General features: G+C 49.5%; 1 protein-coding gene across 5 annotated transcripts in view; it reads left to right on the top strand.

Moving 5' to 3' along the window:
- The window catches only part of VPS13B (vacuolar protein sorting 13 homolog B), a 645,914-nt gene that overhangs the window by 603,673 nt on the left and 29,024 nt on the right, over positions 1–13,217 (top strand). For all 5 annotated transcript variants that reach the window (XM_055125276.1, XM_055125277.1, XM_055125278.1 and 2 more), the window contains exons 44-50: positions 4,805–5,071; positions 5,727–5,810; positions 5,990–6,165; positions 7,108–7,281; positions 7,806–8,007; positions 9,287–9,475; positions 12,197–12,343. In XM_055125276.1, the coding sequence (XP_054981251.1) occupies positions 4,805–5,071; positions 5,727–5,810; positions 5,990–6,165; positions 7,108–7,281; positions 7,806–8,007; positions 9,287–9,475; positions 12,197–12,343 (1,239 nt within the window). The remainder of the gene's footprint in view (positions 1–4,804; positions 5,072–5,726; positions 5,811–5,989; positions 6,166–7,107; positions 7,282–7,805; positions 8,008–9,286; positions 9,476–12,196; positions 12,344–13,217) is intronic.

Below are 13,217 nucleotides of genomic sequence, written 5' to 3'. Positions count from 1 at the left end.
CGGCTCCTCTCGTGTCTCAGCTCTCCGGCCCTGATTCTCCTTTCCATCCTCTTAGTTTTCACTCCTTGCCCTTCCTTGCCTGTCCTGACCCCAAGCCCCCATCATGTGAAAACACACACACACACACGCAGTTCCTTTTCAACTGGATTTGCTTTCTTCTTGTCAGCATAGACTAACATTTAAATTCTGACTAAGGTACAGCAGACACCCAGGATTTCCTTGGTTAGCCGGGTTGGGGGTTAGGAAGGGAGACAGATCCAGTGTCCAGAAGCCCTTCTTGATGTTCTTGCCTCCCTCACGCTTGGCTTCTTTCCTTCCACCCCGTGCCCCCACCCCGGGCCTGGAAGTCTTCAGTGAGCCCCGCTGCCTCTTTACAAAGCCGACTCAGTGAGAGGAGCACTCGGCGCTCAGGGGCACAGGAATATCTTCCTGGACAATGGCGGACTGGCTGAAGTGCGGGGGAGAATTCCTTCCTTCCTTTCTTCCTCCCTTCTATCCTTTCTTCCTCCCTTCTATTCTTTCTTCCTTCCTCCTTTCTTCCTTCCTTCGTCCTTTCTTCCTTCCTTCCTCCTTCCTCATTCTTTCCTTCTTTCCTCCTTCCTTCCTCCTTCCTCCTTCCTTCCTCCTTACCTTCCTTCTTCCTTCTTTCTTCCTTCCTCCTTCCTCCTTCCTCCCTTCTCCCTTCTTTCTTCCTTCCTTCTTCCTTTCTTCCTTCCTTCCCTCCTCCCTCCCTCCTTTCCTTCCATTTGATTATCTGTACCCAGTCTTTCTTAGACCCCGTTCCCCCAACTGAATTGAAATTTGCCACTTACACATTTCTCAGGAACTTTGTGCATCATCCAGCTCTCAAGCCCTCATCGTTCTGTCCCTGAGGAAAGCATTACCCCTAGCCAAACTTACACATACATTTGTCTGCACACATGCATGTGTATATCCATGCAAGTATCTTCATGCATATACTTCTAATCATGGTTCTAGTATCATTTTTCAGTGCATCTGGGGCGCTGGCAGGGTGCTCTGATATCACTATTCTCCTTGGCACTGCGCTAACAACAGTTCTGAAACCTGCTAAGGAAAATCATATGTGGAAATCTTCAATGCACATCTCTGTGGCTTTGGGAATAGAGAAGAATAGTGTGAAGGCTGGAAATGTGTCTTAAAGAGAAAGCTTACATTTAAAGAGAAAAAATAGGTAGCTGTCTCCAGCTGATAAATAAATCTCAAAATTCAAACCATAGTTTTTGAAATGAAGGCGTTGGATGCATTGCCACTCTGAAACAGCGCCTGAGCCTCCTGGGGCCTGCGGGCAGCGTGAGAGCCCCACTGGGCACAGGCCATGTGGGATTCCTCTCTTCCCAGCCACTTTAAGGCTTCCTCCCTCCCTTCTCCCTCCCTCCCTTTCTTTCTTCCTTCCTTGCTCCCTCCCTCCCTTCCTCTCTCCTTCCCTTTCTTTGTCTTCTTTCCTTGCTCCCTCCCTTCTTTCCTTCTTTCTTCCTTCCTTCTTTCCTTCCTTCTTTCCTTCCTTCCTCTCTCCCTTTACTCCTCCATCCCTTCTTCCCTTCCTCCTTCCTTCCTTCTTTCCCTCCTTCCATCTTTTCTTCTTTCTTTCCTTCCCTCCTTTCTTCTTTCCTTTTCTTTTTATCAAATTTAAAAGCCCTCTTGAATACACTTTTCAGCTGAAAATAAAACTAGAAAAACTCACCAAGAGGATCTTTGTCTTTAAACAAAACAAGTCCCAGATGGCTACAATGATTTCACAGTTTCTGAGAAAGACAGCAGGGTTCTCTCCTGACTCTCCTGGAGCCCAGAGACTCAGGCCAGAGCAAAGGCTGGGGCCCTGTTGGCAGCAGGCACACGTGCAGTGAAGGGCAGAGGTAATTACTGCCTTAGACACCCATTCCAGCTAGGAGACGCAACGGCCTCAGCACCTCTGTAGCCCCACTTGCCTGCCCACTCTGGACTCAGGACCATTGTTTTAAAGTGTGTTACTTTGCATCCCTTGTTTTAGACCATTAAAATGGCCAGAGTGTCCAGGGGAAATAGAACAGTGAAACTTGGCCTGGTTTTTATAGGTGTAAAATTCCCTTCCACATAAAATACAAAAAGGTTGATAGAAAATAGGTAAGGTTTGCTATTCAAATAACGTGAATTGAAACCATAATGTCATTTAGTGTTTGGATTGTCTAACAGGTTCCTTGGGGGAAATAATAGTTGATTCACAAGTGGTCAGACAAATAGTTATATTTTTATATATGCATATTAAAATTTATATTTATGCATCTAAGTGAGTTGGTTTGCTGGGACAATCACAAGCATTTTTAATGACAGTGGAGAGGTGTCCATTAGGGTGCTCTAAACTTGAAGTTACAGAATAGGTCTTTAGATCTTTGAATCGAGTTCAGGAAGCAGATACTGGCATTAACCCTATTTCATGTTCATCGTCTCATTTAAGAAGGATGAGATATTCTGTTTGGGTTAATCAAATAATTACTCAGTGCTGTGTCTGCCTCTCTGTCACCCTCTCGGATTTGCCATTTTGCTCCTCTGAGGGCTGGGGTCTGTCACACAGATACGGTATCAGCTTTCCCTGATTTCCTGAGTCAAGCACAGCATTTCCCAGACCCTCATTCTAGGCTTCTTCCTAATCCAGCTGACCAAAGTCGAGTTCCTTCCTCACCCACAAGCTGACCATTGGCCAAAGGAGACTGGAACTCCCAGGACTGGCTAGTAGTTGCCAGTGACCATCAGTCTTCTGGCGCCACGGAAGGAGCCACCGTCCCTGACCACTTGGCCTCTTTCTGCTTTGTTTTGTGTCAGTGTGGGGGAAGATACCAGGAATTAAGCCCAGGCCTGACCTCGTACCTGTGCAGCTTCTACTCTACTGCAAGCTGTGTTTGGGCCTCTTCTGCTCCCTTTTGATCCTAAGCCAAACAGGGGTCCTTAGCAGCAAGGGGAGCCCATCTAGTTTGAATGGAGCCAGTGCTGCCTGCTGCATTCATGTTACTAAGAATGGGCACTTTTCATTCTCTCTATATTGTCTACGTTTTCTTAATTAGTGTTAATTTTATGAGAGATGGACTAGCAAGGTGATTACCAACCCAGAGGTTGGCCAGATATCTATGTACCCCATGGCCCATTTAATTTCACACAAAAATTTGGCATGACTAGACCTACAAGTTATATGTGCATGTATATAATACTGGCTATTGTTTAATCTGGGTAGACATAACAAATAGGGAAATCTAGCATATGAAAATTTTAATTCCTTTGATAATGATTAATATTCATCTGCAAAAAAGATTTGCTTTCTGACAATATTTACTGCATAAAAATTAATTGTTCATTATCTTTTAAGTACCTGCCATGACCTGTGGACAGTCCGTGGGTTTAATGGATAATCCCACCTGTCTTTATAAATATGCATTCTTCTGTAATATTAGCAAAGCCAGAGTAAAATACAGTGTAATGGAGCGTTAACTCCTCTGCTAAAAGTTGTCTGTACTTGGGCCAGGGAGACAGCTCAAAGGGCTAGAACACAGGCTTTGTATATGGGGGCCCCAGGTAAGACCCTGGCTACACAGGCCCCCCAAGCACCATCAAGAGTATCCCACCCAACCTCCCCCCACCCCTAGAAAAGTTGTTTGCGTGAGTCTGTATAAGGTGAAGACATAACTGAACCCTTGGGAATCAGCTCAGGAGTAGATCTATCGACCCCAGCAACCTTCTCCACTCTCACCTTCAGTCCCATCCGTGTGGGCCTGTTTCTGACATTGCTTGCCTCCATGGGTCACCCTGACTGGTTCAGTTTCCTCTCTGGCTCTCGGGTCTCCTGACCCATCAGCACACTCTGCCACCCCCCATTTCCTTATGCTTCTAACCTACAATCTGCTTCTCAGTTGCTAACTCTTTGACTCCTTCTTTCTGTTGTTGTTGTTGTTGTTGTTATATGTTGTTATATTTCATTCTGGACCATTTAAGCCCATATATAAGAGAATACAAACGTGTGGTAAAGCTAAACAAATGAGTGCTACTGTTGGTACATAAGTGGGCTCGAATATAAGAGGTCACGCACTCCAGGAAATTCTGTGTCACTCTTTTCCGAGAGCTTTAGTTTATAGTCTCTGGATCTTGGCCATTGATGAGATTACATGACACCAGGGTCAGTTTGTAGGTGTGACTGCCAAGCTACTGGAAAACTAGGGATCTGGGGGGAGGAGACCGTGGCTCCTTTTTTTTTTTTTTTTCCGGAAGCCAGCTTCTCTCTGGCTGTGCACATCTGTAGGGCACATCTGCGGGCACATCTTTCTCCCTGTACTTCTATTCCGTCCTTCACCCTGAAGCTCTTCACCAGTATTTCTAGCTATGTGTGGCCCTGCCAGGTGTCTGTGCTTTGAACACTGCATACTCAAAAAGGGGCAAAGCAAACTCTGCACCTTCAAATCTGCTTTTGTTTTTTTCCTAGCCTGATTTTTCTTCTTCTGCTCGCTCATGAAGCCTCTCAAACCTGTTTTCCTTTCCATTAAAATCAACATGGTTGGGCTGGGAGCTGTGGTTCAGCAGGTAGAGCACTTAGCCTTGCACACAGTCAACCCAGCTTGATTCTGGCACCCCATATAGTCCCCCCAAGCCTACCAGGAGTGATTCCTTAGTGCAGAGTCAGGATTAAGCCCTGAGTACTTCCTGATGTGGCCCCACAAGACAAATTAATTAATCCAGTAAACACAGTTTACTCTGCCAGTCCAGTTTATGGAGTGTGAACTGACCCAGTCTTATCTTGGGGCCGGCCGGTTTGTTTGTCTTTCAGATCATCATCTGTGGGCGACAGGTCATCTGCAGTTACCTGTCCCAGTGCATCGAGCTGAAGGTCGTCCAGCATTATGTCGGACCGGACGGGCAGGCCGTGGTCCGGGAGCACTTTGACTGCCTCGCGGCCCGCGAGAAGCTGCCATCATACATCCTGGAGAGCAGTGAGCTCACGGAGCTGTGCGTGAAGGCCCAGGGTGACGAGGACTGGTCACGAGACGTGTGTCTGGACCCCAAGACCCCCGAGGAGAGCAGCGCCGTCATTCAGGTGGGATAGCCGCCCCCAAGCTGCTTCAACTCTGAAGCCACCTTCCCTTCGCCCCCTCATTCCGTAGGCCAGGAAGAGGCGACGGGAACTATTTCGAAAGGCTTTGAGCCCTGCTGCATAGACTGTTTCCTCACGCGTTTGGATCAATCCCCACAGTTCCTCGGGCCAACATTCGAGTCTCCCACTGGGGGCGAGTCACTGTCTTGAAAAGATTCTGACGCTCTGACCTCTGGGCCAGGAGCTGGTGGGGGGGGGGTGAGGGAGTGAGCGCCTTCCAGAAGATTCTTTAGGGTGTCCTGCTCCCTTTTTTAATCTCTTCTTTATTTCATCCAAACTCCCATTGCTCTTCTACCCTCAGGGGACAGTGTCTTCCTTCCCGGCACCCCTGTCAGTCTGTGCCCTTCTCTCTGCAAACAGACCCCCTCCTCTGTGTCCCAGCTGGCTCCGTTGCCTCTGCCTTCACTCCTTACCTTGATAAAGTCTGCTTTTTCTTAACTTTCTTTCTCTCTCTCTCTCTCTTTTTTTTTAACGGTTTTTCTTTCCCCTAGAACTAGCCACTTCATCCACCGCCCAGGTCCCTAGTCCCAGCCCGCTGCTAGTTCCGGCCGTTAGTGCTGGGTCCGGCATTTAGCAGGGTTTTCTGTCTCATGGGCAGGTACCGTCTTCCGACAGCTCCATTATTTACGTCTGGTGCACAGTTTTGACACTGGAGCCCAACACGCCGGTGGAGCAGCGAATGGTGAGTGCACCCCGGCCCGAAAAAAACGTGATCTGTGACCCGGACCCTTCCTGTTCGGGAGAAACAAAGGTCGTGGTGACCCAGGCAGGAGATTTATGGCCCGTTTGTTTCAGCATCAGGCAGCTGGGAAACTGCAACAAAGCAACTCTGAAAGTTATCCCGTCGTCTTATTTTTATAGATTGTGTTCAGCCCTCTTTTTATCATGAGGAGTCATCTTCCAGACCCCATTATCATACACTTGGAGAAAAGGAGTCTGGGGTTGAGCGAAACACAAATTATTCCCGGAAAGGGGCAGGAGAAATCGCTGCAAAACATCGAACCCGACCTTATCCACCACCTGACGTTTCAGGCGAGGTACCCGCTTTGCTCCTGCAGGAAGGCCCGGGGAGGGGGGGTGGGGGAGCAGGGCGGAAGGAGACACTGTACTCAGTTCTTTGTGTTATTCTGCAGTGGAGGGGAGGGGGGAGTATGTTTCTGTGGTTTGGGATGAAGTGCATAGATACAAAAGAGAGATGAGAGACCGTCGGGCCCACCACCTCACGCCCTGGAGCACCCCCAAGGGAACCTTCAAGCCCTGAGCTAGGAGTAGCCCCTTTGATGTCACCCAAAATCAAAAAATAAGAGAGACAGTGGGAAAGAGATCCAAAAAGGTGGCTCCTCTTCTCGAGATGGCAGAAGAGATCAGAGGCCTTCCTCCCGCCGGTGTGGGCAGTAGGACCAGTCCCTGTGCCTGTTTCCTCCCCGCACCTCACACTGCTCCAGGAAGCCAGGCTGACCCCACTGCGTGCAGTCAGCTGTGGGCACTTGGTTTTGGATTTGGGGGCTTTTGCTTTTACTTTATTTATATACAAAGTTGTGCATACGATAGTTGTTACAGCTATTCAGGGTCTCAACACCAATCCCACCACCAGCGTGACTTCCCTCCACTGTTGTCCCCAGTTTTCAACCCATCCCCGCAACCTGCCCCCTTAGCAGGCACAAAATAATCTGTTTTGTATTGCTTGTTACAACTAAACGTCAGATGGAATTATCACGAAGTAAAATGTGTGAAAATTGTTACACCTCTCCCTGGGATGATTCAAGCCGTCGTCTGAGGGTTCGCCAAGTTGCCTAGAGCTGGTGGAGCCTTCTGTATGACTGTTTCTGCCTGTGGAGCTCAGTGGGCCTCTGCGGTCCTTTCCCGTCTGATTGGCTGGGTTCCTCCTGGGCTGTCAGCATTGTGGGATTTGGAAGCATCGCCATTTGTGATTTGTCGTTCTTCCTTGTGTGACTTGTGTTTCTTTTTCCACTCCCCAGAGAAGAGGATGATGCTTCCGACTGCGCCGTCCCCATCTCCACAGCCCTCATTAAGCAAATTGCCACCAAGAGTCACCCCGGAGGCCCAGTTCCCCATCAGATCCTCGATGAATTCTACGGAGCAGGAACGTCCGCCCAGCCCATGTGGCCGTATAATAAAAAGGATGCGGACAGGTAATGTTCCCTGGCGTCCTGCTTCTCCCAGCAGTCCCAGTATGGAGAAAAATGACCATCTGCAAAAATATTAGACACCCCTAAAGGGGGTTTTAAAAGATTGGCGTATCGCTGGTGACTTCTGGCTTATGTTTGCTTTCAGTGTTTTTTTCAAAGTAATGACACTGTTGCCCAGGTGTGGGGCGCGGGGGGCCGGGGGTGTAGTACAGTGAGGGGTGGAGAGGTGTTAGTCTCAGGTGCAGTTGAGCACTTTCTGTTTGTTCTCTTCAAGTAAGTAGGTCTCCAGGGCAGGTGCCGAGTGATGTTTTCTTCAGTGTCGGAAAGGCAGCATCAAATGTGGGAACGTCTGGTCAGAGCCCAGTGGCACACACACTGGCTTCCCCGGGGCACGTGTTGAGCAGGGGGGACTCTGGGTGAAGAGGCCTCACCCAGGGGTGTCACGTGTCTGGGATCCTGACACATATTTGGGGGAAACGGGAGTCCTCGCATCCCACTGAGTCTCTCGGATGCGGTGTTTGGACCAGGCGCGAGCAGCTGAGCCAGTGGGACAGCCCGATGCGAGTGAAGCTGTCCGTCTGGAAGCCGTACGTCAAGACCCTGCTGATAGAACTGCTGCCCTGGGCCCTGCTCATCAACCGATCCAAATGGGACCTCTGGCTGTTTGAAGGGGAGAAGATCGTTCTCCAGGTTCCAGCTGGGAAAATTATCATCCCTCCAAATTTTCAGGTACCGTAGCTTTTCTTAACAGCTAGGAATTCTTTCCCTTCAGCCACACTGAGCTTTCATTCTGGCTTCACGTTTGTGTTCCTGACTGATTGATCAGTCAGTTGTGGAGGACCACCCTCGAAGGTGCCTACGTGAGGAGCAGGGCGTGTTCTTTGATGTACGGAGTCATTTCTGACATCCTCCTTCTTCTGCCAGAAGTCACAGGGCTTGAGCTCTCGCTACATTGGATAACTTGTTTGCTTTCTCATTCCCGCTGGGGAATGGGTATTTGACAAGCGTTGCATTTGGTCTCCCTGTTCAAAACAAAGGCTGACGGGGCTAGAGAGATAACCCAGTGGGCTGAGCACTTGCTTTTCATGCAGAATGCCTGGGTTCCATCCCCAGCACTCCATGGTCCCTCTGTAAGTGTCACGAGAGACACCAAGCGTAGAGCTGACAGGAACCCTGATTACTCCAGTGTGGTCCACCCCAAAAAGTTACCCGGTAAGAACAGGACCATGTTCCATGCAAACACACCCCCTAGATAATTTTTGTGGTTTTATAGAAATTGTCTGATATCTGCAGGGTAGGTAAGAAGTGTGGATTTGTGAGCAGCAGTCCTTGTCCAGTCCCTGTTTTTTTTTTTAAGATTTGGATGCCCAGAATCATCTATTTCTGTCCAGTTATTGTTCACAACTTGGAATTATTACCAAGAAAACAAAACTTTATAGGAAGATCATTTTTACTCTATCACCACACAGTTTTCTCGACAAGACTAGCCTGTTTCAAGAAGGTACATCAATTCAGAAGAAAGTAGACTACAAGGAACTGCTAAATAAAATGTTTGCCTATCTGTTCCCTAGGAACATTTGAAAGTCCTTTTTTCTGAGCTCCAGTTCAGTAAACATCTTTTTTCAATTGTATTTCCCCCTCCTTTTTTTTAATAATCAGATGATGTTACCTTATGAAATTGGAATGCTGACCTGCACGAACCTATTATTCTCTTGTCACATGAAATGAAACCTTCCATTTGTAGGCTCTTGGCATTTACAGGGATTTTTTTTTCCAGTTCCTCCCATCCCACCCACACCCCTTCCATAACTTGGAATTTCATTACAAATCAAAGAAAATATTGGGAACCCACATGATATGTATGTTGCCATTATCAAAAAAAAGAAACCTTAAAGGGATTGGGTTCCCTAAGTAAGCCTATTATATAATAAAAGAAAATTCCTCAGAATTGAGGTAAAAATATCAAAGTTCCGAAAATGACTTTATAATTGAGGCATTCTTTTTCCAGGAAGCTTTTCAAATTGGCATCTACTGGGCAAATACGAACACCGTGCACAAGTCAGTTGCAATTAAAGTGGTCCACAACCTGACATCGCCCAAGTGGAAAGACGGTGGGAACGGGGAGGTGGTGACGCTGGATGAGGAGGGCTGCGTGGATGCCGAGATCCGCCTTGGGGCGTTCCCAGGACACCAGAAGGTAGGTGCAGAGTCTGCGTCCCCCTCCAGCTTGCTGAATAGTTACCTTCTCCCTTCCTCACCCCGTTTTGCTCTGACTTCCCGAGCCATTTGTAAAGGCTTTATTTCTTAGACTTTTTTTTCTTTCTCTCCCATTCACCATTGACAAAAGCTGTGTCACATCACGTACCCGATGAGCCTCTCTCTTTCTGCCTCTCTCTTTCACTTAACTGCCCCTTAATTTGTCATCTGGGGTTGAGGTAGGGGAGCAGGGGCTTGGGGCTGATTCCGAAACATCTAGTTCTGTTCATCTTCCTTCAGGGCGGAAGCTGGGTGGCTAGCGTGGGAGGCACAAGGAAGGAAAAGGCTCCAGCAGCAAAGGTTCTGTTTCTAGAAAGAGAAACCTGAGCAGAATGACAGGGAGGAGTTTACGTGCCCCAGAGAATCCACACTCTGAACGGGAGAGTATCAGAGACCTGCCCTGTCTTTAAAGCTACGATTACAAAAACAACTCTCGGGGACCAGAGTGATAGTACAGTGAAGAGGTCATTTGCCTTGCATGTGACTGACCTGGGTTTGATCCCTGGCACCCCATATGGCCCCCCAAATCCCTCTAGGAGTAACTGATCCCCGAGTGCAGAGCCAGGAGTAAGCCCTGAGCACAGCTGGGCAGAGCCTTCCACCCCCACAAAAATTGTCAACCAGTTCCTGAACAAAATGCAAATAGGTTGCATTTTAGCCTCCCTGCAGTACCTGGAAAGGATCTCAACAGAGTCATGTGGGAATAGCAGACCTTGAACTAACTGTGCTTAAAGGGACAGTGATAAACCACGCGGTGCTCTCACGCTCTGCTCAATAATATGGGCACGATTATAACTGTCCAAATGCCACCCAGAAAGGAGCAGGATGGTGCTTTATCTGTTATAATGCAGGCGACCTTCTTCAGCGAGAAGTCAGGCTTGAGCAGGTATCTTTGAAGAAGCTGTTGAACAAAGCTAGGGCCATTTGGTGACTTTCACAATAAATTTCTCTGGTACAAAGAAACGGGGCCTTCTTCAGGATTCTAGGCTGGTACCCATTTCCTCCAAGATGTCTGGGCAGCACATGTTTGTGCTCTGCTCGCCAGTGCACTGTCACATGGGCGTAAGTGGTGAAGAGCTGTGAGCGTGAATCACCTCTGGGTGGAATAGCTGTAAGCTGAGAACTACCATCTAAACCGGGAAGGAGCGTTATGGTACAGTCAAATACCCCAGCCCCATACAGTTGTTGTATCTTACTGTGCTTCAGTTGTGATTCATAGTTGTCAGTGTCAGGACCCCACTAGACTCCTAGAAATTATTGAGGACTTAGAAAAGCCAACTGATAGGTATCAAATTAGAAATTAAGGTATTTCAGAATGTAAGAATAGACCAGCATACATTCCTTTCTCCTTGAGAGTAGTGAAGCCAGCTGTCATGGCGCCTTTGGAAAATGCCACTAGAGACATGAGAATATCCAGGGGGGAGTTTTGCAGACAGCACCTCAGGGTCATTCTCCAAATAGTTGTGGCCAGGGGTGTAGTTCAGTGATTAGCCTCCTGCTTTGCATGTGTGAGGCCCTGGGTTCAGTTCTCAGCACAGCACATGCACATACAAAGTAGTGACCTGGGTCTCTGACAGGCACTTGGAGAACCACTCACCTGTTGTCACCAGGGTTCAGTTTCTTTGAACAAATCCTGCCTCCCCGTGCCTCACAGACTCCTCACACACGATAAGGGGAGGGTGAGGTGAGGTGAGGTGAGGATGAGGGTGAGGTACAGTGAAATGAGGGTAAATAAGCTGAGATGAGGTTGAAGTGAGGTGAGGGTGAGGTGAAGTGGGGTGAGGGTGAGGTGAGGTAGGTGAGGTAAGGTTGAAGTGAGGCGAGGTGAGGGTGAATTGAGGTGAAGTGAGTTGAGGTGAAGTGAGGTGAGGTGAGGGTCAAGTGAGATGAGGTAGGGTGAGGTGAGGTACGTAAGGTGGCATCTCCCTGTCATGGATAGCACCAAACCACACACTCCCCCACCAACTCCGGTGTCATCCTGACCACTGTGCCCTTGGGTCAGTTGTTGGACCTCCTTATGTTGCACTGTCCTAAATTGGGGGTGTCCCTACGTGGATGCCAGTTAGGCATGCCACATACATCCTAATTAACATGTATTTGGTCACCATCCCTAGGAATGTTCACTGGGCCCAGGTGGGGCCTTCGGTGCAGTGGCCACCTCGACAGAAGAGAGGGCACAGGTGAAATCCTTCCAGTTGACAGAAACCAGCAGCCTCTGTTCACACTCAGAGCACTGGGAGCTGCTCCTTTGTGAGGAAATGAGCTGACAACGTGAAAACCAGCCCTGGTCCCTCCACAGTGACAGCCCCCAACTTGGGGGGTTGCAGAGAGATAGCCCAGAGATAAGGCACTGACCCTGCCTGAGACCGGTGGCCATGACCCCGGCACTACATCTGGTTCCCCGCCAGCACCACCAGAGCCACTCCTGAGAACAGAGCCGGAAATGGCCCCGCGCACCTCTCGGTGTGGCTCAAAAGACCCCAAAGTAAAAGAGATCAGCAAGTAGTGTGGCGGGGACGAGGAGGGGTCCCTGTCTGGGCTGTCAGCACCTTTGGGACTGAAGGGGAGCTCAGTTCCATCCTCTGTGTGCAGCGAGGGGCAGCCCGGCCTCTCCCCACTGCCCGCGCAGCTGGCACAGGACTCTCTCTGCACTGTCTTGCAGCTGTGCCAGTTCTGCGTGTCGTCCATGGTGCAGCAGGGCATCCAGATCCTCCAGATCGAGGACAAGACCACGCTCATCAATAACACGCCCTATCAGCTCTTCTACAAGCCGCAGCTCGCCGTCTCCCGGCCCCTCACTGGACAGGAGGTAGGCGGCTCGGACCACGAGTGCCGAGTCAGACTTAAGACAGGAACAGACGTCAGTCTGCCGGCCCTCCTGGAGCCCACACCCAGGACAGAGCTGACACGGAATCTAAATCGAGAAGCTCATTTTCTCTTGCTTTAATTAGAACCACGCTCGTCACGGTCCAGGCGTCCAGGGTCATTAATGAGCAGAGATCCTGGGGGCGGGGGGAGGCGGGCAGGATCCTGATGCGCTGCGGGATCAGAGCGGCCAGTGCCCAGCTGCAGAGGCCGCACAGCTGGCACGCTTGCCCCCCAAGCCCCAGCCCCCCGAGTGGGCCCAAGCCTGGCTCCCAGCCCCGGGGCACTGACATCTGCCTGGCAGGCGCTGCTGCCCGCTCACGCCCACCAGACAGGCAGTGTGAGCATGGTGCCCTCTCCCCATGGCGGAAGGGGCAGAACTCAGGTCCAGAAAGAATTTTTAGACTTGGCTCTTGATTCGATTAAAACGAGCAGTTACGTTTTGGGAGGGCTTTGGAAGGGCTTACCCACGGAATGTGCTGCGGTCGCGGGGTTTGGAGCAAGGGCTGGGTGCAGGCTCTGCATGCAGGAGCCTCGGGTTCAGCCCTTGGGACCGCTTCTGCCGCACTCCACCCTGCGAGCAGCCAGGCACAGAGTAAACACCCAGACTCTGCAAAGCAGTGTGCTGTTACTTCACACTGTGAAATGATTCTGTCAGAGGATGCTCTTTCCTGCTATTGTTTGCATTTATTACTTTCTCTGTCAGCTCTGAAAAATGCATCACTATAGCCAAATTGGGCGACAGTCTGATAAGCTTAGAGTGCCTTGTCATGTTTACCAAAGTGTCAGCACAGGTTAGCTCCCAACTTACAAAAGCA

Source organism: Sorex araneus, chromosome 2, assembly GCF_027595985.1.
Source record: "Sorex araneus isolate mSorAra2 chromosome 2, mSorAra2.pri, whole genome shotgun sequence".
Classification (NCBI taxonomy): domain Eukaryota; kingdom Metazoa; phylum Chordata; class Mammalia; order Eulipotyphla; family Soricidae; genus Sorex; species Sorex araneus.
The sequence above is the reverse complement of the archived record's forward strand: the minus strand, read 5'-3'. Positions and strand labels throughout refer to the sequence as shown.